This window comes from Protomyctophum bolini (genome assembly GCF_963924005.1).
Source record: "Protomyctophum bolini genome assembly, chromosome: 6".
NCBI lineage: Eukaryota > Metazoa > Chordata > Actinopteri > Myctophiformes > Myctophidae > Protomyctophum > Protomyctophum bolini.
In genome coordinates, this window is record NC_137867.1 from 13,916,789 (window position 1) to 13,940,104 (window position 23,316).

The 23,316-nt window shown below is 43.4% G+C and overlaps 1 protein-coding gene across 2 annotated transcripts in view; it reads right to left on the bottom strand.

Moving 5' to 3' along the window:
- Positions 1–23,316, bottom strand: part of adamts3 (ADAM metallopeptidase with thrombospondin type 1 motif, 3) — a 177,578-nt gene that overhangs the window by 100,818 nt on the left and 53,444 nt on the right. For both annotated transcript variants that reach the window (XM_080766756.1, XM_080766755.1), the window contains exon 4: positions 4,475–4,631. In XM_080766756.1, coding sequence (XP_080622882.1) covers positions 4,475–4,631 — 157 coding nt within the window. The remainder of the gene's footprint in view (positions 1–4,474; positions 4,632–23,316) is intronic.

Genomic DNA, 23,316 nt, shown 5'->3' on the forward strand with positions numbered 1-23,316 from the left:
AAGAAACAGTTATGTGTGATTATTAGCACTTTTGCCTGTTGTAATCCTGGGAATCCTATTTGTTGTCTCGGGAGTCCAGTATCACAGAAACATGTTTAATTGGAAAACACAAGAAAGTTCACGTTTATTTAAGATAGCAAACGGTACCGTCGCCCTTTCTACAAACTGCATTGCAAAGCCCAATAATTAAATAAAAAGCGATTGATTGTTTGTCTCACATAAACAGTCGGATAAGCTTTTGTTATGCGTGAGGACCAGAACAGACGTGATTCCCACAGAGAGGGAGGCGAGGTGACCTTGACTGGCTGTGTCCAAATGCATTTCTGTACAGTAGACGTAAAGGAACAACCGGCTGCTATACCTTTCTTTGTACCCAGGATGAGAGAACATCAAAATGTTGCACGCAAGCACGCGCACACGCACACACGCGCACACACACACACACACACACACACACACTGGACCAGTGCAAAACCCTATTGCCACGCAAGGAATTGTTGTTATTTATTTAAGAACGACGCGCTTCCCACAGAGATGGAAACGAGGTAACCTTGAGACATAACTTGTCCTTACCCTCGCTGTCAAAAGGCAGGTCACTTTGTGATCAAAATGCATGGTGGATTATCCAAGCAATGCGTATTAGCAAAACGCATTTTCATTTTCACTAAGTGAATGTTAAAGTGAAGGAGAAAAGGTGCCGAGCGCGCTGCGTCACGCATTAGCATCGACGATGGCAGCGCTTATGCGTGAAATACTGTAACTGCTGAACCAAGAAAACATTGCTACAGTATGTTAGAGCAGTGGAGCTCGAAGTGGAGTCTGGAGACACAACACAAAGTGACGTGGTGTGAGTTTGTACTTCTGCTATGTATAGTTCTGCTATTTATTTAGACAATGTTTAGAAAATATTGAAGATTTTGGAAAACCACACCCGTGTGAAATAAGCGGTGCAACTCTGTGTGGGCGTCACCGGGGGCGCGCTCCCGAAACCGAGTTAGGCTGCGCAACAGTGACACTTGGTTGTGAAAACCAACCAAACGCTATTTTCGTGCTCGGACAGACCCAGCCAGCCAGCCAGCCATTCCACCCACACACACAAAGCTCCTCTCTCTGCCACAAACAATAGGCCACGCATGCTGCCGACCGTGCTCCATCCCACTGGTGTGAAGTATAACTAACTATGAATAATTACAATTTCCAGTACTTTTACTTTGACTCCACTACATCTCAGATCCAAATATTTGTACTTTTACTCATTATTTGAAAGCTTTAGTTACTAGTTTCCTTGTAGATTTTGATTATTATTACAAAACATACATTAACCACTTCAGGCCTATACAGTATATAATTTACATTACGACCTCATTACAAGCTCACAATGCATCGCAATGCAACACACTGTGAACTTGTAGATCCACTGCTCCATCCATCCACAGTTTGCAGAGTTCAAGGGGATTGTAATAGAATAGTGGTAACACGTTCTCTTACCCCACACACACACACACACACACACACACACACACACACACACACACACACACACACACACACACACACACACACACACACACACACACACACACACACACACACACACACACACACACACACACACACACACACACACACACACACACACACACACACACACACACCATCACTGCTGCCCACTCCTCTCTCTTCCTGAGAAGCCCATTCACACAGTTTGTTGACTTACCTAACCTCCTCACAGGAAGAGCAGCCAAGGCAACGCTGACATAAGCTTCCAAGTGCACCGTGCTATACTCAATATAACCAACACACACGTGTACATGAATGTGTGCATATACAGTAACATCAGCGTGGCCATTAAAATAGAGTTTGGGATGGAGAACAATAGATATTAATTATCTTTACTGGTTGAAGTATTAGGGGGAGGGGGATTTATCGATTTTTTTTTAAACAAATATGGTTAGCAGAAGATTGGAGCCTTGCTTAATCGCCCACTAACGGTAACCTCTAATCGAGGGTCAGTGTGGTTTGATCTGTTGGGTGCTCATTAGCCGGGTACTGGAAATGTTCAAAGTTGAAAAATAAAGAAAAGCCTATGAAAAGCATTTATTTACAATATAATTCCTATGAGGGAAAGGTTTCCCATCGCAACACATTGTGAGCTTGTAGATGGGCTATTCTTGCTACTTTTGTATGACACTGCCACGTGATGAAGTATAAAAGTTAGAAATAATGTATTTAAAAAAACCTGGACGATACCAGGTTTCTGATGGTACTTCAGATGGGGTTGCATAATGCCCCAAATGCATTGGCAGGTTGTGCAAACCTCATAATAAGCTGCATCTTCCCAGGCCTAAACCATTTGTTCCTGAACAAATGGTTCCTCACAGCTAGTTCCTCACAGCTACAGGGATTGATTGACATTTGACATCCCCGTTTGTTTCCATTGGTCATCCCACTCTTGGGTTCTATTGATCAAATCAAAGGCTGTGCCGTTCCTGTCTTCTCAGTGTACTGTCCATTAAAAAGACTCTCAGGCACTTGTTGTCTGGACTCACAGGAGCTTGGCATTTCAAAGTCTTTTAGTGCTACTGTGAGTGTCCGCAAAATCATTAATGACCGAGCGACCTCCGCCACAAGCCGACCTACACGGTACAACAACACCTCTTCACCTAACAGCTATCACTGAAATAGGAACGGTCACCCACTAACGGTAACCTCTCAAGTCTGAGAGCCCCATTTTGAACGTTATATGGTATGACTAAACCCTTGCGGTAATACAGAATTTGGCCTCGCTCTGCGCCCTTTCGTATTATGGAAGCCGTTTTGAACGCACACACATAATGGCATACCACGTTCCTCAATATTTTAGCATTGGGGGTGTGTGTGTCCATATGTTAATTTTATTCACATTCTGCTATTAAGCCCCTTGACCTAAAAACACTCGGCGCATAACGATTCCACCTGGGTCTGACCACCTCTTAAATGCAAAAAGCACTGTTTGCGGCTCTGTGCGCTGCTCTGGAGTGTTGCCATGTCTGTTTATTATAAGCGACTTTGGGCTTCTTTTTCTGTAAAGTTGCTTGTAAATATGTGTTGTGGTTGCTTTTCTTGTTTCTAAAGTGCTTATTTGGGCTTTTCTCCTAATGTTGTTTAAACCAGTGATCCTCACACAGCAACATTCCCATGTCAAGGACCCCCAGATGAATGCATTTGCCCAAATAAGGACGGCTAATCCAAAAATATTTTGGGCCAGTGACCCCCATGATAGATTTGTGTTTTTAAATGTTTCAATAAAATGTTTCAAAAATATTCCACAAACTCCTTTTTTCCAAGATTCCTTTTGAAAATAGCAGATCTACCAGCTCACAATGCATCACATTGCGACGTGTAACATTGTGACATTGTGAGTATTGTCGGTTTAAACATCAATAGTCAAATAACATTCTGCACAGCTCATTCTATACATTCATTAAAACTATGAACTCTGACTGCAGGGGGATATATATTTATAATGATCATTATAACAATGTGCAAGAAAATATTTAAAAATAAGGAAGAACTTTATATTTGTGGACAATCAAAATATGTTGATGAAAACTCTACAAAATAAAAACATGGCACTTCATTTGAAATAGGTTGCAGACCCCTGTTATATGCGCTTCTTTTGGGATTATTTTTATAGACCTATTTACTTGTTTCTATGAGACATGGCAACAGCGGTCTCTGAGCTCTGAGGTCTCAGAGCTCTTTGGTAAAACGTTGAGATTTGAACTGGTCATTGTTCGCTCAATTCTCAACCTTTTTTTAAAATGAAAACATCTCCATAATCCTTGGGGAGTTTGCTTTCATTCGCTGTATCACACCAGATTCAATTATTCTTCAATAAAATGCTACGAGCGAAGACCATAACATTGGGGCCGCAGCATTACGCATGGCGCACATACTAGGTGCCGGTGGCATTTCAACTCATTCCTTCATCGTGACTCGAATTAAGTTTTTAAATAGAAACAAATAAAGAGGGTGTGTGCAACAGTGCATGCAGCAATATCTGTCCTGAGTGTCGGGATGTAGTGGTATGGTCTGTTATGGTCGGTATGGTTTGTCCTTGGCCTCTAGGGAGTGTGCATGCAACGTTTCATGTAGATCGGTGCAGTTACAGGTAAAAATGGTGAAAGGCTGCCTCATGGTGGCGCTATAACAGGCCGTTCTGGAAAATTTGGGGCAGAGGTTCATCGTTGGCATCTAGGGAGTGTGTCGACTGGGTTAACGGTGCCGGAGATTAGCTGTTAACGGACGGACGGACGGACAGACGGACGGACGGACAGACGGACGCACACACACACACACACACACACACACACACGGACGGACGGAGGGCAAAACATACTCTCTCCCCAGCCTTCGGCCTGGTGGAGACAATAATAATAATGCTCTGGTTCTGGACGGTTGGGGTGGGACCTGGTTTGTGGTTGCAGCCTACCTGGTGGCTGGTAGTCCTGGGAGATGTCGGAGGGGCTTTTGAGCAGGGCCGACCTCCGGTAGACGACGTGGACCCTGCCGTGGTCCTCCTGCTCCTGGGTTCCTCTCTCCAGAGGCTCGATGAAGTACTCGTCAGAGTCTGTCCGGATCATCCCAGCCTGCAGGGCCAACACACAGAGAGGCACTGGGTGAGCTATATTATGGCTGTTGTTTCTCAGACATGTTTATGTCAAGGACCCCCCAAATTAATATCTATTTGACAACAGACGGTGAGGCCCCCCTCTAATTTGAAAAGATTTTGTGCAATGGACCCCCAGAAGAGAGATTTTGTGCATTGGCCCCTCAAAAATCACACTTGTGTGAAGTGAGGGGCGCTCTTATCGTCATACATTGATTGACAGGCAGACCAGGCAACACCCACTATTTGGCACAAATGCTAAACTTGTAACGAACTCTTTTCATGGCCATTGGTAGTGCATTATTATATTTAAATTAAATGCAAATTTGAATGATCCTCTCAATTGGGCTCTATACAGACTCAATGCACTTTGTGGAACACAGGCAGAGACAGAAACCGAGCTCACGAGGAACCCGAGGCACACTTAAAGCTGAACATCCACGTTCTAATGTTTAACTGTCAGGCATTAGCATGATTCTGTGAGATGTGTTGGCAGATAGAAGGTTGAGCCTGTGTGTGTGTGTGTGTGTGTGTGTGTGTGTGTGTGTGTGTGTGTGTGCGCGCGCGCGTGCGTGCGTGCGCGCGCGCGTGCGTGCGTGCGTGCGTGCGTGCGTGCGTGCGTGCGTGCGTGCGTGCGTGCGTGAGTGCGTGCACGAACACACACACACACACACACACACACGTGCATGCATGTACACAGAGCTGCCTCTCAGAGCACTGGGGTGGAATGTGTTCAAAGCCAGAGTCCATCCAGCGCAGTGCAGGGGCCTGGATACCTAGCCATGGCCTCACTGATATCCTGTGTGCACTGGAGGGAGGGAGTGTGCACATATGGTGCTCTGCAGCCAAGCCACACACACACACACACACACACACAAACACACTCATTCCCAACTCATTCCCAACTCCCACAGGCTCAGATGGAGTGAAAACTCCCCCAAACATTGTTTGCAACAGATCTTCATCATCATCATCATGGTGAAATCAACACAGAGATTTCAACCTGCCTGTACTGATACAACAAGGGGAGTAAAACAGGCTTGGGTCTCTGGAATATCTTTTGAAATGGGGTCCATGGACTAACAATTTGGGGGTCCTTGACATGAAAAGGTTTGAGAAGCACTGATCTAAATGAATCGAATGGGCTTAGACAAAAAAGCCAGACAAAAACAGCGCCAACTGAGCCAAGTCTATGGACTTTTAATGTTTGCTTAAATGACTTATCAATTGCTTCCACCCAGTTTTATCCCATCCACTGAATAGAGCGTCGCAGTCCCGCCCCCCCAACGAGGGCCCAGGAAATAATTTCCCGTTCATTTCCCCCATAGATTTTTCAAAAAGTATTTATTCAAAGACCTTTGCACAGGGACAAAATTTGATGTGACAACTCATGACAATAAAGACAATGTTTTGGGCAGATTTTTCTTACTAAATATTCGGCCCAAAACATTGTGTTTATTATTATTATTATTATTATTGTCACAACAAGAGTTGGCTCTGTCCGCGGCATAAACGTCTTTACACAAATACTTTTTTAAACGTCTATGGGACAAATGAATGGGGAATTATTTCCTGGGCTCTCGTCGCTCTGAAAGGGGGCGAGACTGCCACGCTCTATCTAGATGTCAGCATACATATCAGATCTCTGATACGTACAGTATGCCGATATCTACTGACCACAGACCACACACTATACTAACCACAGGATATACAGTATGTACATCTGGCAGCTGGCACCATGGAGAGAGGCATGGAAATGTACACTTTCAGTAGCCTATTAGATGAAAGCTGTTGAAAGCTGTTAAAACAAGATTAGACAAGCTTAGTGAAGTTAAACCGTATACTCGAATTCATACACAGAATAAACTAGGCTAACCTTTGCCAGCCGTGCAGTTATGGTCAAATTAATGGAATAAAACAATGACTTAATCAAAATGAATTAGATGTCTGTCTGTATGTCTGTCTGTCTGTCTGTCTGTCTGTCTCTCTCTCTCTCGGTGGCTCAGTCGGTAGAGTGCCAGGTTAAGCAGGTGTGGTGCTCCAGCTCAGCACTCCATCTCCTGGTCTAAGCACCTTTATTGAGAAATGATCTTTGTTGCTCGGCCGACTCTAACAATAAGCCATGCTGACCTACTCGTGTACTTCTCACTGCATCTCAGCAGCCAGCAAATAAAATTACGCTTACCCTCAAGAAAGCATTGGCTGGCCCCGATGCACACAGCCACATATCCAATTTCTCAACTTAAGCTTCTTTGCTGGAAACCCTCCCTATCTCATCTTATCTTTGTTTGCATTCATCTCACACCTGCAGAGCAGGAAGCTTCCGTAGATCCAGCCCATGCTGACTGCATGTCAGTATGGGGCTCTCTCTCATGCAACCTGGCAGGAATTATGGATTAGTTCTGGTATTGCTCCTCCATAGCGTTTGAGTAATGCACTCTGGCTTTCGGGGAGCCCTATTCCTTAGGAGTGAGGGTGGACTTTATATACATGCATGCACAATTTGCACATATAATGTATGATTTGAATGTGTCCGCCTGCATGTAAAAATATATATCAATAAATGTCTACATTCATAATGAAGGGAATATTTAAGCCTGGGACAACAAAGAAATTGTTACACTTTTGCTATGTTTTTTAATTGCTCTCTGCTTGAGAAACGTGCCAACACACAGTAGACAGGCTGCAGGTTTGCATTGTTTATATTACATAAACTGTCTAGACTTATAGGTTACAAACTTGCATACAACCCAGCACAATTATGAACATAAGTACTTAAGTACTTCCGGTACTATCCTTCTTGAGTTGTCCTGAATGAAATTGTATTATCATCATACTGTATATATGATTGAGGTATTTGAGATATTATGGCCCAGCCCTAGAGGAACCTGAGCTCCTTCATCATGGCAGTCTGGCGAGGCGGAGCCTCTAATTTGTGAATAACTTCCAGCTCATCTGTCTTTGTTATCTTGATCTGCGTCGGTTCTTGTGGACTTTTAATTCTGCCAAAGATCGGCACGCTGCAACAGTGGCACGCCTGAAACCGTGGAAGTCTGCGCTTGAAGTTAACCCATTCTGACCTGAGATCAGATTAAAAAAATGACAGTTTTCCATTCTGACCTGAGATCAGATTCTAAAAATGTCTTCTACGTCAGTCGCTCTTCGATTTTTCAAAAATAGCAGACCTACAAGCTCGTAGCGCGCCACTCGGTGGCGCGCTACGAGCTTGTAGGAGGTGGGTGCAAGGTATACGTTACTCCAGGCACAAGCTAAATTGTCTATGGTCTCACAGTGCAGCAAATATAGGCCCTGTCTTGAACAGGTCCAATGATTTAAGCTCCTGCCCTAAACCACTAATGCAAATAAAAAAGTATTGGCCTTTTAAGGGGTTCTGTTGCACACAGGATGACATACTAGTAATAATTGGATAAACTTGAATATTATGACACATACCGGTATGTCAAGGCATTAGCATATTAGCAGACACAAACTAGGTTGGGATTTAGGTTTTGATACACCATGGAGTTGGATATTTCTGTTCTTAGCCACCCTAGCATCCCTACTGTGGGAAATTGCTATTATTGTCAAGTACAAATCCCTGGGTGACTCCGCTCACAACATAAAATCTATGTTTTCTTAGGCCTCATACACACACACAAAATGTTCTGTCTGTGTTTCACGGCCGCCTCAATGCTTTTCCAATGGAAGTAACATGGTTTGACCAAACACTTGTGTTTGATGGGGGGAGGGGAGCAATCAAACACAAATGTTTGTTCAAACCACGTGACTTCCATTGGAAAAGCATTGAGCATGAAGCACAGAACGTTCGTTTGCCACACAAAATGCTTTTCCAATGGGAGTCACATGGTTTGACCAAACATGTGTTTGATGGTGTTCTGTTTGATGGTGTTCTGCCCCTCCCCCCCCCCATCAAACGAGCGAGAAGAACAGAGACTGAAAGGGTCTAAGCACAGAAGTACAGAAAGCACCGAACCAAGGAAGGAAGCAGTTGATGCTGTATACAGAAATCTTTTGACCCGATGAAGAGCCCTAGCTCGAAACGTCATCAATAAATGACATTGAAGCAGATGACTGTGTAGGTTTATTCTTCTTTTTCTAGAAGTGTTAGGTACATATTAATGATGGAAGTTCTACCCCCAGGCTGTTTACAGTTTCAGCAGTAGTTCGTTACCAGGCTTTTCTCATCTAATCCCTGTGAGATGAGAAAAGGTTGTGAACGAGATTAGGTACTTGTTAGTATCGATCCATCGCTCATGATCATTTGGTGTTTACTATCTCACACACACACAGGCACACACATGCTACTATACAACGGTCCTGGAACTGATCCAATCTCACGTCTTCAGGGAGACACATCTCCAGGATGACCTTTGCGGTATTGAAGACTATATGCTGGCCAATTACTCAAAATCGGTTGTGCAACGTTTCCCGGAGAATGAAGTATGGTAGACTGTTGCAATTGACACATATGCATTCTAGATCAAGTGCAGGTGCAACTCCTCAGTGCTAGTAGTAACGTATGCACACGGTAGTCTATTATTAGTGGCCAAATTGGCGATTAATTGACTTTTTTGAGCATTTTTGAGAAAATTGTTATACTTGCCAACGCCTCAACCTTACTGAATGTAGTTTTGTAGGCCGTATTCAAGATTATGTTCCGTCCCTCGCAAGGAAACATAAAGTAAAGTAAATTAAATGTTCATTCTAACATTTAGAAAGAGCCAATAATAATTGTAAATGTAAACAAGTGTAATACTTTATTTGTGTCGTCCACAGTTTTGTATTGAGTTGTGCTTGAAATGTACTGTAATTCTCCAATCTGTTAATAAATTCATCAATCAAGCAATCACCCACTGGAATCAGAGTGATATTCTGAGGGGAGTGATATTCCAGGCCCACTGAAAGATAATTTGAAGACCTGATGACAAATCTAGCAATCCATGTATGGCTGAGACAGCAAGTGAATGCACTTTTCCCTGAAATGGTATCTGTCCGTCACCATTGCTCTGTTACTGCCATAACATTGTGATAATAATGTATAAACTGAACACAGGGCTGGCTTATGCACAATAGAGTGCCGAAGTCCTGACATCACTCGCTCATCAACTGGTTCATGGAAGTTTTTCTCTATGGAGAATTGCATGGGGTCCTCTTAAAATATAAGAATTGTGGTCCAAAAATAAACAAACCGTCTCTGCGATATTGTCAGGGAGGTGTCTCTGTATCGTTTACGACAGTCAGTCACTCATATTTGATACAGTCTGTTTCTAGCGAAAATGTGACTAATTCAGCAGCAGAAACATTTAGTGTTTTCTCTCAGTCAGTTGATTCTTCATATCCATATGAGTGAAACGGATGATTTGCATGTACGACTGGATACTAGACTTGCCTTACAAACCGCTGCAGGTAGTTAGAATGGGCTACATCACATCTGACCCTCAACACAGGAGCCCCACACCAGTCTGAGTCCTCTCGTTATCCACTGTATGTATACTCATGACTGTACTGTACACCCATGACTGCATTGCCACAAACGCGTAACATAGCTCCAACGTCACCGTCAAGTACCGGTCAGCAGAGTGCATAATGAGAAGGGAGCTTCCCTCCCTCCAGGAGCTGTAGGAGAATTGGTGAGCAGTCAAAGCACACCGTATCATCAAGGCCACGCGACACAGGACCGTACTGTGTGCGAACACAGGGATGCATTTGAAACGCAAGCGTGCAAATTCAAAGGCGACAAGATTGAGGACGAGGTGCTTCTTTATCATGTTAAATCCTGATCAACTATACTGTGTGCGTTGTGATTTGTGTATTTGCACAGCCCTGCAGTTTGATATTAATTATCTCCAAATGTGGCTCCATGTTCTCTCTCTGAATTGGGAGACTTTAACTATTTTAAAATGTTGTACCCACCCATACACTCTTCTTCTACAGTGCTCCCACAAATCATTAGAAATGTGCTTGTTTGTGTGTGTGTGTGTGTGTGTGTGTGTGTGTGTGTGTGTGTGTGTGTGTGTGTGTGTGTGTGTGTGTGTGTGTGCGCGCGTGCGTGCGTGCGTGCATGTGTGTGTTTAAAGTTCCTTTAAAGGCTGGGGATGAAAATGGCAGGTAATGATGACGAAGGTTTGCACACGTTTCTGAAAGCAAACACACCTTTGAACAACACCGAGGGTGAAAGGTGGCAGTGTCCACGCTCAATCCAGGCTTTTTTTCTTCATTTTTTCCCCTCAAAGTCGCAGTACACTCAACTCCCCCCACCCCCCTTTTTTTTTCTTCACGAAAGCACGTTCATACCAACCTCCTTAAGAAGTTTAGACTGAAAGAGACTGTTTTTGAAAAACTGGAGCCCTTCAGCTGAATCCCATATGTTTTCTTTGGCAGACGAGCTCTGTCTGCTTGGCCGGGGCTGATGTTAGGGATATGAAACTGATGGAACACAGAACGCTTGATTCCTTTTTTTCCCTTTTTTTTTTTTTTTTTTAAAGGTTCTATTTAGGTACCAGAGAGCTGGGGCTGTGTCAAACACCTGCCATTGTCTGCTCTGCTAGGCTGCCTTGTTACGTTACTACAGCCTGACACATGCCAGATCTCTGGGACCGATTAGCGGCGTTTTGACAAATATTTTGTCTAAAAGTCAACATTTTCGGATCAATTTGAAAAACACTTTGATTTGATTAAAGTTTGTCATTGAGAGCAATTAAGTTATAATTTTAGCAAACTAATAAAAGAGTAAACAAAATAACTTTTAGGTGGACAAAAACTAAATTTACCTACACAAAGTGACATTTAACTTTAATTATACAATGATAAAGTAAATATAAAATACACAAAACAGATTTGTTTTGTTTACATTCAACCACTTTAAATATTCTAATAATAGCTGATCTACAAGCTCACATCTATAAGCGCATTGTGAGGTTGTACAAATCCACTACATAATGGCCGATACCGCTGTGACATTTAGAAATAGGTATTTATTTATTTTTAGCACTTGAGCCCTAGAATCCCTCTTGAGGGGTTGACATTCATGCAAAATAGCAGATCTACAAGCTCACAATGCTCTGTGGTGAGACACGTTGTGAGCTTGTAGATGGGCTATTTTCATTTGATTTATTAACCTTTTATTACATGTCCAAAAATGGATAGTTTATTAATCGGTTAATTTATTAAATTATCACAAACATTTTATTATAATAGATTACATCAATTTTTTTTTATTAATTGCACCCCTACAAAGAACTTGGTGGCAAAGGTTGTCCTCATGAAACCTTTCCAAAAGGGAGAGCCTCAGTCCTGTGCTGTAACTCTGTAATGGGATGACTGTAATGTGGGCTTTGAAACTTGGTTGTATAGTGTTTCATGCTAATTGTCTCCACCAGGCCGAAGGCATGGGGAGAGAGTATGTTTTGCACTCCGTCCGTGTGTCCGTCCGTCCCTCCGTCTGTCCGAGCGTTACCATCTAATCTCCGGCACCGTTGGCACAAGTGCACAAGTGGCACAAGTGCACACACTTCCTGGATGCCAACGACGAACATCTGCCCGAAATATTCCTCAACGGCCTTTTATAGCGCCACCATGAGGCCGCTTTAGGCAAAACACATTTCTGTAGTTTACTCATACACAATTCGGTATACACTATCTCCATAGTCATGTGATCAACACGGATCTGCACCATTTCCCGTCTTCCATCCTGATTGGCTTCCAAAGCTCACATCATTGGTCCGTTTCGAACAAAATGCCACAAATCACAAACACAGTGTGCAATTTCCGTGAAATTATAGACGCACATTTCCACTAGGCCGAGGACGACATGCCACAATTTTTTTCCAAATCAGCCTCACGGTAGTGCTATAACAGGCCAATTCCTGTTTTTACCTATAACTGCATCGATCTGTATACAACTTATGTATGTGCACTCCCTAGAGGCCATGGGAAAACATTTTCCCTGCATCCCTCCACGTCTGCCGGTTATAGCGCCACCACAAATAAACAATGTGTTTTGCTGACTTCTGCAAAACACATTGTTTATGTTAGTCGCACAGATTTCATCCAAATCTCACGCAAATCGGTACACATGATCTCTGTAGTCATGTGATCAAGACGAGTCTATTGGATTTCTCAGATCCTACACTGATTGGCAAAGATTGCCTTCCACAGTGTTCCAATGCTGGTATCGGTATCGGGACATCTCTAGTGGAGAATGTGTAAAGAGTGTAAACTGACTGTGGAAACTGAATTGGACAGGAGTGGGGAATTTGCCAAATCAAGCATAGACTGCAGTTGCCATGGCAAACAATTGGCTCATTTGGGCCACGGCCAGAGTATTCTGGACAACTGCCTGTCCGACCGACTGGACGATGGGCACTGCACTGCCTTGAGTCGTAGGCGACGCGCAATGCCTTATTTGAAGTCTGTCGGTCAAACGGTTCTCGTGGATACGTGGATTACATACAGTACGTACTGAGATTCCCTGCATTTATTGTAAGACTGTCTCATCGCTGGCTTACCGGTGTAAAGAGGGGTGAAATAGATTTTTTGTGTAAACTCCATAATTGTTCAACATACAGTATCTAACATATGTACACATAAGACCTGCAGATGCAGGATGTACATGAGGTTAGGCACAAGGTGCGAAAGCGGTAACACGTTGTTGAATTATGCAAATACGTTCACAAGCAGAGTTGAGCGGTATATTTAACATAATAATGAAGCGCCTTGTCCTTAATCTTGTCCCCTTTGAATTTGCATGATTGTGTTTCAAATTCATCCTTGGATATATTTGAGTAAGCTTAGCTATGGCAGACGTCATACGCTAGGTTTGTACGCACTAAGCAAACATGCACACATAGGACCGTAATAATTATGTGCGTGAACTGTGACCAGATCTGTCACGTGAATGGTTAATTGCTGAATACATAATCAGTTACATTGGACAATCAATTAGACTGCAAGTGGCAGGTGATGGAGCTTGACACTGGACGTATGCCAGGCATGCACATTGCTCATTTCACTGGCATGCAGATGCAATTGCTCACACATGAATGTGCGAGTACACTTAGGACTATAGATCTGCTACATGGTCCCTGAATGTGATTCTAATGTTCAAGTGATAAGTAATAAATAAATCCCTATTTTAAAAAATGACAAAGTGTAGTGAAAAGTAAATATGACAGACAGTGGAAAGCTCCTTTCCACTGAAAATGTCTCACGGCAGGAGGCGGAGGATTAGTTTGCAGTATTACAAAAATGATTAGAGGAGGCATGGGGGCGGAGAGAGATGTGAGGAGGGTCAGACAGGGTGCAGAAAACATCCCGCGTCGAGATACAACATGAGAATTTAATCTGGCTCCATCATGCCTTTTTGTGCTTCTCCAAAACAGAGTAAACATTTACCTACTGCTTTGAGAAGGCGGTGAGGAGCCTACACTTTTACCTAAAATAAAAACCCCATGCCGGTGAATGGGCCTCAATGTCTGTCCTGTAACGACAACAGAAAATGTGGGCTCCTCTTAAGTTTATATAGGTCATGATTAAAAATGTTTAAACACATAAATATCAATAAAAAGCAGCAGCCAGCGGGTACACACACTGAGACGGCCCTCACTGCCGAGCAGAGGACTTGGAAGAAATGGGGCTTGGCTTTGCATATCGTTGCCGTCAGGCCGAAACCTCGTATCTCCATATTTTAACTTTTAATTATAATTTATTCACAAATGAATTGCCTATACTTTGTCACACACAAGTAGCAAAAATACAAGCCGAGTTTGTATATCTGCTATATTTGCAATCTTTGAGAAAAATGTTCGGGAAGGTGTCTTTATGTGGGTTTTACGAATATTGCATCGATGAAAGGTATTAACCCATTTTGGGCGGGAACCCCTTTTGGTGTTAGCATCATGTCATGCTTCAGCTATTGAAAAATAGCAGATCTACAAGCTCATAGCGCGCCACCGAGTGGCGTGCTATGAGCTTGTAGGTCTGCTGTTTTTGAGCGACTGACATAGAAACATTAGCTTTTTCAGAAAACTGTCAGGATATAGAAGACATTTTTAGAATCTGATCTCAGGTCAGAATAATAACTACACTGGATCCATTGGAACACAGGCTCTTTTTGCCATTTCCTGAAAAGTAACGTACAAGGTTTCCCCCCCGACAGAGACGAATTTCCTGGTGTGCCACTGCCTCCCCCACTGCACCTCAAACCATATACTCACACAGCTCTGGGGTCAAGGCTTCTGCAACAGGCAAAGCGAGGCGAGCCTCGACTAAGTCAACAAGGAACATTAAGAACTATTAGTGAATACAAGTCTTGTGCCTCACTACAGTTCACTGCAAAGAGGAACTGGCTCACTTTCTTTTTTCTAATCAAAGGGGATATTTTCTTTGCACAGTAGCTCCAGATATGGCAGGAGCTGTGTAGTGTCGTCCAGAGCGCTCCTTTATGTCCCCAGAGGCCAAAAGTTGAGGCCACTCAGTGACGCAGGGATTAACCCATAAAGACCACCTGCGGACGATTCTAATGCTTTCAAAATCGGTAGTTCGGTCAGACAACTCGGAAATAGATTTAACCAATATTTATTATAGAATGAGAATACGAGTGTGCATATAATATATTATCTTGTTGTTCGGCTCTGCTGCATTTTCTCCCTGCTCGGCAAAATCAAACACCATCATTAAACATTAAGAGCAGGGAGATAGATATACAATAAAACCCCCCATGGGGAACATAAATAACAGAGCCCACCCACCGGAGGTGCTGGGGTGGTGCATGGTGGGCGCAAACATCACATAACAACCAGGAACCATATAGCAGACTGCCACATCAGCTAATGACATGTGGGTCTTGCACACACTGAATACACCCACATAGTAATGCAGCATATTAACCCCTTAAGTATACAGTATGTATGCACCCTTGCGCACAGCATGAAACCCCTCGAGTATATCTGACTGAACTAACTCCGCAAGCTACGTATCATTTCTCATCTGTTCTCATCGGAAAAAAATTTGAGCCAGAGATTTGCGTTTAAAAATTATAAATTATTCAAAACCTCAATATTAAAAGAAATATATATCAATGTACTTGCAGAGTGACGCGCTGTGAGCTTGTAGATCTGCTATTTCTTATACCACTTGTTCAAGACTTCAAATCTAATGTGACACAGATACTTTCCCGGTTTTAATGAGTTAAAGCAAAAACGAATCAAACAACTGAACATTCCTGTTAGGCCATCTTTCCAATCTGTGAAGCAGTGTGAAAGGAGTACTCGAAACTAGCACTGTTTCCTAATCACAATATGTAGAATGATGATGTTTAGGTATCAAGATTCTTCTAAGTTAAAGAAGATTGAAGATGTAATCTTTTATGAAATATCCGAGGCCATTAGGGGTTTTAGACAAGATGATGCCTCTGAACATCAATTTATGTAAGCAAAAGAACATGTTTTCTGCTGCTAGTTTGACTGAAATGACTGAAATCAGTGGCAGCGACTGAGAACTTTAATCATGGCGATGCACACTGCCCTCAGCCAGACGTTATAACATCATCCAGTAGCCTCATAAGCCTGCTTTTAGTCATTTTTCTTCAATATCGGCCCGTATATATATTTCCCCTAAAGCTTTACCAGAAGTCGCTGAGGAGTATACCCTGCCTGCTGGATTGACAGTTTATTATCACCATATCTTCACGCTTCAGCTCTGGCCTTTGCCACGGAGGAAATAGCAGTTAGCTGATGAATTACCCATCAGGCTTGTGTTTACGTTGCAGAGTTTAACACGGCAGACACTAGTGGCAGATGGGCCAGGCAGCGCATCGCCCTCTCGGCTGGCAGCACAGATTATGCAACACCACACGCACTCAGCCCAAGCCAAGTTTTGACTGTATATCGTCGCTGTCAGGTGGAGACCTTGGCTTGCATGTCTAAAACTGTTACGTTTTTAGGGAATGGAGGGACAAAAAAATGTGTAGTTATAATTTAGTCACAAGCTCGTGTTAATACTTTTCATTAGTTCAACATTTATGAAACCCACAGACAGACTAAACCCACTTTCACTGTCACTTTCAGAATGATCCCAAAGTAGCACATCTTGTAGATCGGCTATGTTTCATGTTTGCTATACTTTAGTGTGACACCGTAGTGTGACGAAGTAGGGCATTAACATGTCCAGCGGGGATGGAGATACCTACAAGGTTTCTGCCCGACAACAACGATATGTGGCGAAGCCGGCGGTGAAAAGCAACAGTCGGATTCAGCTCTGTATTTAGGTCAGTTCTTCTACGGTCTGTCTCTAAGCTGTCAATAGTTCTAGTGCTGCCAGAGCGGGCTGAGAAAGTGTCTCTTCCGTGGAACGCAGGATAGGAGAGGGAGGCTATTTTTTTTTTCATTCTTTATGGAAACAAATGAGTGAGGCTGAATCTGATTTTCATGGTGGATTTATAGCATAACAATAATAGTATTTTGGGCTGCTTATTTTGATTCCACCGACGTGAATCTCCAGGTACTTCCTAACACTTATATAGGGATTATTAGGGATATTTCACTTTTTTGGGGTCTTTTTAATGTCTACTCAGGCTTTAGATGAAATGAATATCAAATGTCTACACACTGAATCAAGCAACTTAAAAACTGTCTGTGCTGCTCACAAAAGCCCCCCAGACACTACAGTATAAGACAGACATATTGGATGGGATCGGCGGTGCAACACAGGTGTGTGAACTGTAGATGTTTGTCTTTGTACAAACATTGTGTACACTCTCTCATAGTTACAGACCTGTAAGGCATCAATTGGCTCCGAACTATGAATCATTTAGCTGGGGGAACCCCCATCGAGGACCCCTCCTGAGAACCAGACCCCCCCACCTCGAGGAACCAGTGATCTGTATAAATGATCTACAGTGTGTAAGCCCGTGTAGCCAAGAGAAGAAGCCCTTACTCTGCGCTTACGCAGCAAAAAGCCACACTTAATTTTAAGCAGAGAATCACGTCAGACCGACGGTGGGCCACTAAAACAGCAGGGGGTCGTCTAAATAATAGAGCGTTTCTACATTGTAGTATTTCTACTTTTAAGTTAAAACAAAAACATCCACCGCTGCACAGGAGAAGGAGCCAGCAGCAGCAGCTTTTTCAAAACATCTGGATGTGGTTGATTGTCATCATCATGGCATAATAACACTATTAAAACCACAGCATATATAGGCCTGAATTGACCACTTAAACCCCATATAGTCGAGTGGAGTCCCTCAGAGCTCTGTACTAGCGTCATTTCGGTTTTCTGTTGTTGTGGGGAAACCTTTCGCTGAAAATAGCCAATCGGCAAGCTCACAATATGCATCAGCTGGTGTTTAAGTGGTAGTGGTTAACCACTTAAATCTTATTATTCTGTAGTTGACTGGGGGACCCCCAGGGCTCTATACCTGGTCTGCTCCTTTTTTCCTCTACACCAAATCTTTTCACTGACAATAGCAAACAATGGTGACTTGCAATCGCTGGGGCCACAGGCTGGATGTTTTAACTTGTGCACGCCAATGCAGATTGTGTGTGTGCTCTGTCTGTACAGTATGTGAACACCCATACAGAATGTGTGTGTGCTCTGTCGGTACAGTATGTGAACACCCATACAGAATGTGTGTGTGCTCTGTCTGTACACTATGTGAACACCCATACAGAATGTGTGTGTGCTCTGTCTGTACACTATGTGAACACCCATACAGAATGTGTGTGTGCTCTGTCTGTACACTATGTGAACACCCATACAGAATGTGTGTGTGCTCTGTCTGTACACTATGTGAACACCCATACAGAATGTGTGTGTGCTCTGTCTGTACACTATGTGAACACCCATACAGAATGTGTGTGTGCTCTGTCTGTACACTATGTGAACACCCATACAGAATGTGTGTGTGCTCTGTCTGTACACTATGTGAACACCCATACAGAATGTGTGTGTGCTCTGTCTGTACACTACTGTATGTGAACACCCATACAGATTGTGTGTGTGCTCTGTCTGTACACTACTGTATGTGAACACCCATACAGATTGTGTGTGTGCTCTGTCTGTACACTATGTGAACACCCATACAGATTGTGTGTGTGCTCTGTCTGTACACTACTGTATGTAAACACCCATACAGAATGTGTGTGTGCTCTGTCTGTACAGTATGTGAATTTGCAATTTAGGCATTTAGCAGACGCTCTTAATCCAGAGCGACAAGAAAAGCATGGGAATACATCGCATTTATCATGAAACGTGCGTAAGATAAGAACGTAACAGTGGAATATCTATATATAATGACACTATACATATAAACTATACTATGCTATACATAATGTATAATGACGTGCTATGACTACATACAATGCAATTATAGTGCTGTCTACATAACAAACATGCTATAAGTCTGTATCAAATGCTATCTAAGTCTACAGAGATGCTATCTAAGGGGGTAGGGTAAGTGCTATGGGCCATGATGGAGTCTGAAAAGGTGGGTTTTCAGACTACGGCGGAAGATTGGGAGTGATGCTGCAGTTCTGAAGTGCTGGTTGGTTGAAGACCAATCGAGCTGCGGCATTTTGGATCAGTTGGAGAGGCTTAAGTGCACATGCCGGTAGGCCAGTAAGGAGGGAGTTACAATAGTCGAGTTTTGACAAGACTATTGACTGGATTAGAAGCTGGGCTGATTCCTGGGTGAGGAACGGTCTAATTCGTCATATGTTATAGAGTGTGAACCTACAGGATCGAGTGACAGCTGTGATGTGAGTTTTGAACGAGGGATTGGGATTTAAGATTTAAGGATTTAAGAACATCACTGTTGACGTTTGTTGCATATTGGACCCCTGCTGTTGTCAGCTGAGAGTTGTATCACAGTGGGTGCATGGTGAGGTTGTAAATCGGCTTGATGTCATACTTTGTCATACAAAAGTAGCAAAAATAGGCGATCTAAAAGCTCAGTGAGCGTATAGCCTAGATCTGCTATTTTTGCTATTTTTAAAGTGAAAGTGATGTGTGATGTGTTTTACTATAGTATTTAATCAATGCAAAGTATTATTTATAAATGTTTCAATATCTTCTGGGCTTCTTCTGCTTTTATTGATAGTATACCGTAAATGGACAGGAAATGGGCAGACAGACAGGGAGTGACACGCAGCAAAGGTCGTGGGGATCGGGACTCGAACACGCGACACGCTGCCAGGCATTGGAGCCTATAGGTGCTCGGAGCGCTAGGCCAGCGGTCCAGGCCAACCAACGAAAAGTATTACGTTTAACAACTAAATAATAAGCATTCCCATTGGAACACAGGTTATTATGTTTTCCATCATCTGAAAAGTAACAGTTTTGGTACATACAAGGTTTCCACCCGAAAGTGACAATATGAAGTGCACGTTGACTGTATGTGGGGGGAAACAAATGTATGCATACTGTATACAGCACACGACACAATATGGCCTGTGGTGTTGCAGCTGTGGTGGCTGTTGTGGATTACAATGATCCAGATGGCAGATAGTGCACGGCAAGCTGGAGACGCAAGCAGCTGGACTCTGGTGGGATGGCATGGGAACATTCTGCGGGAGGTTCAAAGTCGCCCTTAACTTCTTTGATGCATGACAATGCAATTAGCATATCCATACAGGAACGACAAGGAATGATAAAATAATAAGAAACTGCATTTCCAGGCCAGGAAAGATGATGCACACTGCACGTACAGTACAGCCTGCGAGCTGGTTCAAGCAGATATAATCGGGAGGTTCATATGCATGTGTGCAGCTAAAGTATGTGACTTGTGTACAGTATGTGGTCCATTTAAGCTCACCTCATTATTTACACAGTTATTGACAATTTATTAACTTTTAACTATTAATAAAATTAATGTTTCAATGTATTTGTGAGTTATCCTGACTGACAGTGATCAGAGAGAGAGAGGGGGGGGGATTTAACCTGTGATGCAGTACTGTATGTAACTCCCGGGATTCAAACCCGGGTGTCCTGCGCGCCGTCAAGTAGCACTAAAGCCAATTCTCTTATCTTCTGAGCTTTTGGTCTTCAGATACAGGCTCTGAGTAGCCTCGGAAACCCAGACGTTTTTATTTCCAGGGAGAAAAAAAAAAGTCTGGGTCCGAGTCCACTTCAATTCGGCATAGAGTAGCGCGAACGTCGCTCACTCTCTGCTGATTTCTGATCGTCTGCACCTTTGTTAAATCGACGTACACATGCACACACGTACACACACACCCTCCTCTCGCTCTCTAATTAGTCTCATGTCCTGCAGCTGCGTGTAGTTTCTCCCGGCGGATCCTACCGGGAGCTGCCTATGCCATAGAAAGCATAGGTGAGTTCCAGTCTAGGCTCTGAGCAACCCTGCTACATACAGTATACACACACTTCGGACATCCCAAGGTCAATGTCTCCCTTTCCCTGTTTCCTTCATTCTTTTCGTTGACTGACTGCAGTTCATTTTGTCCACGTGCGACCGACATAACGGCCATCTGAGTCAGCTAAAACGCACCTCTCTCCACGTGTTTACGACGGACTTGTACTTGTAAAAGCTACCGTCCCTCCACAAACCTCCATGCAGACCAGGTGTGTTGCAGGGATCAAACACTATCATTACATCCTGTAAACGGAAGCAAGCGCCAAAGGCAGTGTAAAATGTAAAAAGGGAGGCTACAAAATCCTTGTCTTGAAGATTTCAGAGAGGCAACAGAGACAGCATGGATTTCAACACTATGCCCTTTGTTCAACTCTGTCACTGGAACTGCAGGCAGGAATTAGAGAGAGGGAGGAAACTGGACCTAAAGTTCAAAGACCTTTGAGTGTCTCTGTGGATCTCAAGTTGAGCTGCATGGTTAACACAAACACACAACTAGAACCTAATAGGGCCTATAGTGCTGGGCCATAATATTACTCTATTATGTAACACGTTTGCCTCCATTACGATTAATGAACGATTACTTATATATATATACACAGTATATAAATATATATATATATATAAATTTACAATCTTAAAGCTTAAAGTACAACGATTGTACAACAATACACAGTGTTAAGTGGTTAATCAGACAGTCATTTATAAGGAATTTAGTATATTTAGTTTGTTGATTCATTGACATGAGAAAAAAAAACCTAAATGCTTCTTGATTATTGGAATAACCTGAGCAAGATGAAGTCAGTTATTGGGTCTAAATATCGGTTTCAATATATGTTTGGTGAATTGCCCAGCACTGACAAACCTGACTCAAACTCCAAGTCTCCATTTCATTTAGTCTCCCTTTCAGCTTGTCGCTTTGCAACATATCTTCAAAGGCGCACGCGTTCATGCATCATGAATAACTACTACACCTCTGCGAATAAACTGTTCAATATAATCAGTGAGTTAATGTCCTTAACACGCATGCCCCACTAATGCCTGTAAGCCTCAGGTGAGAGAGAAAAAAGCATGAAGATGACATGGCGTTTTGCACAGGTGTGTGTGTGTGTGTGTGTGTGTGTGTGTGTGTGACTGTGTGTGTGTGTGTGTGTGTGTGTGTGTGTGTGTGTGTGTGTGTGTGTGTGTGTGTGTGTGTGTGTGTGTGTGTGTGTGTTGGGGTGCTGCTGCTGGTGGTTTGCCATGGTTCAGCTTGTCTGAGATCAACACCACAGGAGATGTGTGCCAAAAGCCCCAGCCTGACCATGACCCATGGGATCGGAAGCCCAACTCAATAAAAAAACTGACATTAGTCTCAAAGATACATTATGTCAGTCTACGTTATTGCTCCAGTTTAACCACATAAGCCCTACAGTAGATCATTATTTTGTGCCGCGACGAATGGTGAAAATACCCAATCTACAAGCTCCCAAGCAGCAACAGTCTATTATTGCCGTTGGTGAATATATTTTTACGGGGTTAGTTTTATCATAATGACATGCCAACGCAGGGCCACCAGATTAAAGCAGTGCAGTTGTATGCAAATGTCTAATGTCTTGCCAGAGCATGCGTTGTGTTCTGTGCCACAGACCGGTCATGGAGACTTTTCAGAGTTTTTCAGAGCGGACCAGTCGGCGAGAGGCCCAGATGGGACGACTGGACTGCGTTCGGGGATGCATTATCTTCCGAGCCGTTTTGGGAATGTCGCGACCCTGACAGTCCCACTCTTTGTCCACATTATACAGCTGAAAATGGACAGGGGAAGTCAGAAGAGGGGTCAGAAGAAATTTAAACGATCTGGCAAGCTTCATCGAGGAAGTCTTCCCCACTCGGCTTCCCAAGAATGTTCACAAGCCCCTGTCATCCATGTGACATGAAGGGCCGGCCTGCCTCCCACACAGGGAGGCCCGAGGCTTTACCCCAGGACTCCCACACAGGCAGGCCAGAGGCTTTACCCCAGGACTCCCACACCAACACTGCTGTCTGTCTCTAGGCCAGAGGCTTTACCCCAGGACTCCCACACCAACACTGCTGTCTGTCTCTAGGCCAGAGGCTTTACCCCAGGACTCCCACATCAACACTGCTGTCTGTCTCTAGGCCAGAGGCTTTACCCCAGGACTCCAACACCAACACTGCTGTCTGTCTCTAGGCCAGAGGCTTTACCCCAGGACTCCCACACCAACACTGCTGTCTGTCTCTAGGCCAGAGGCTTTACCCCAGGACTCCCACACCAACACTGCTG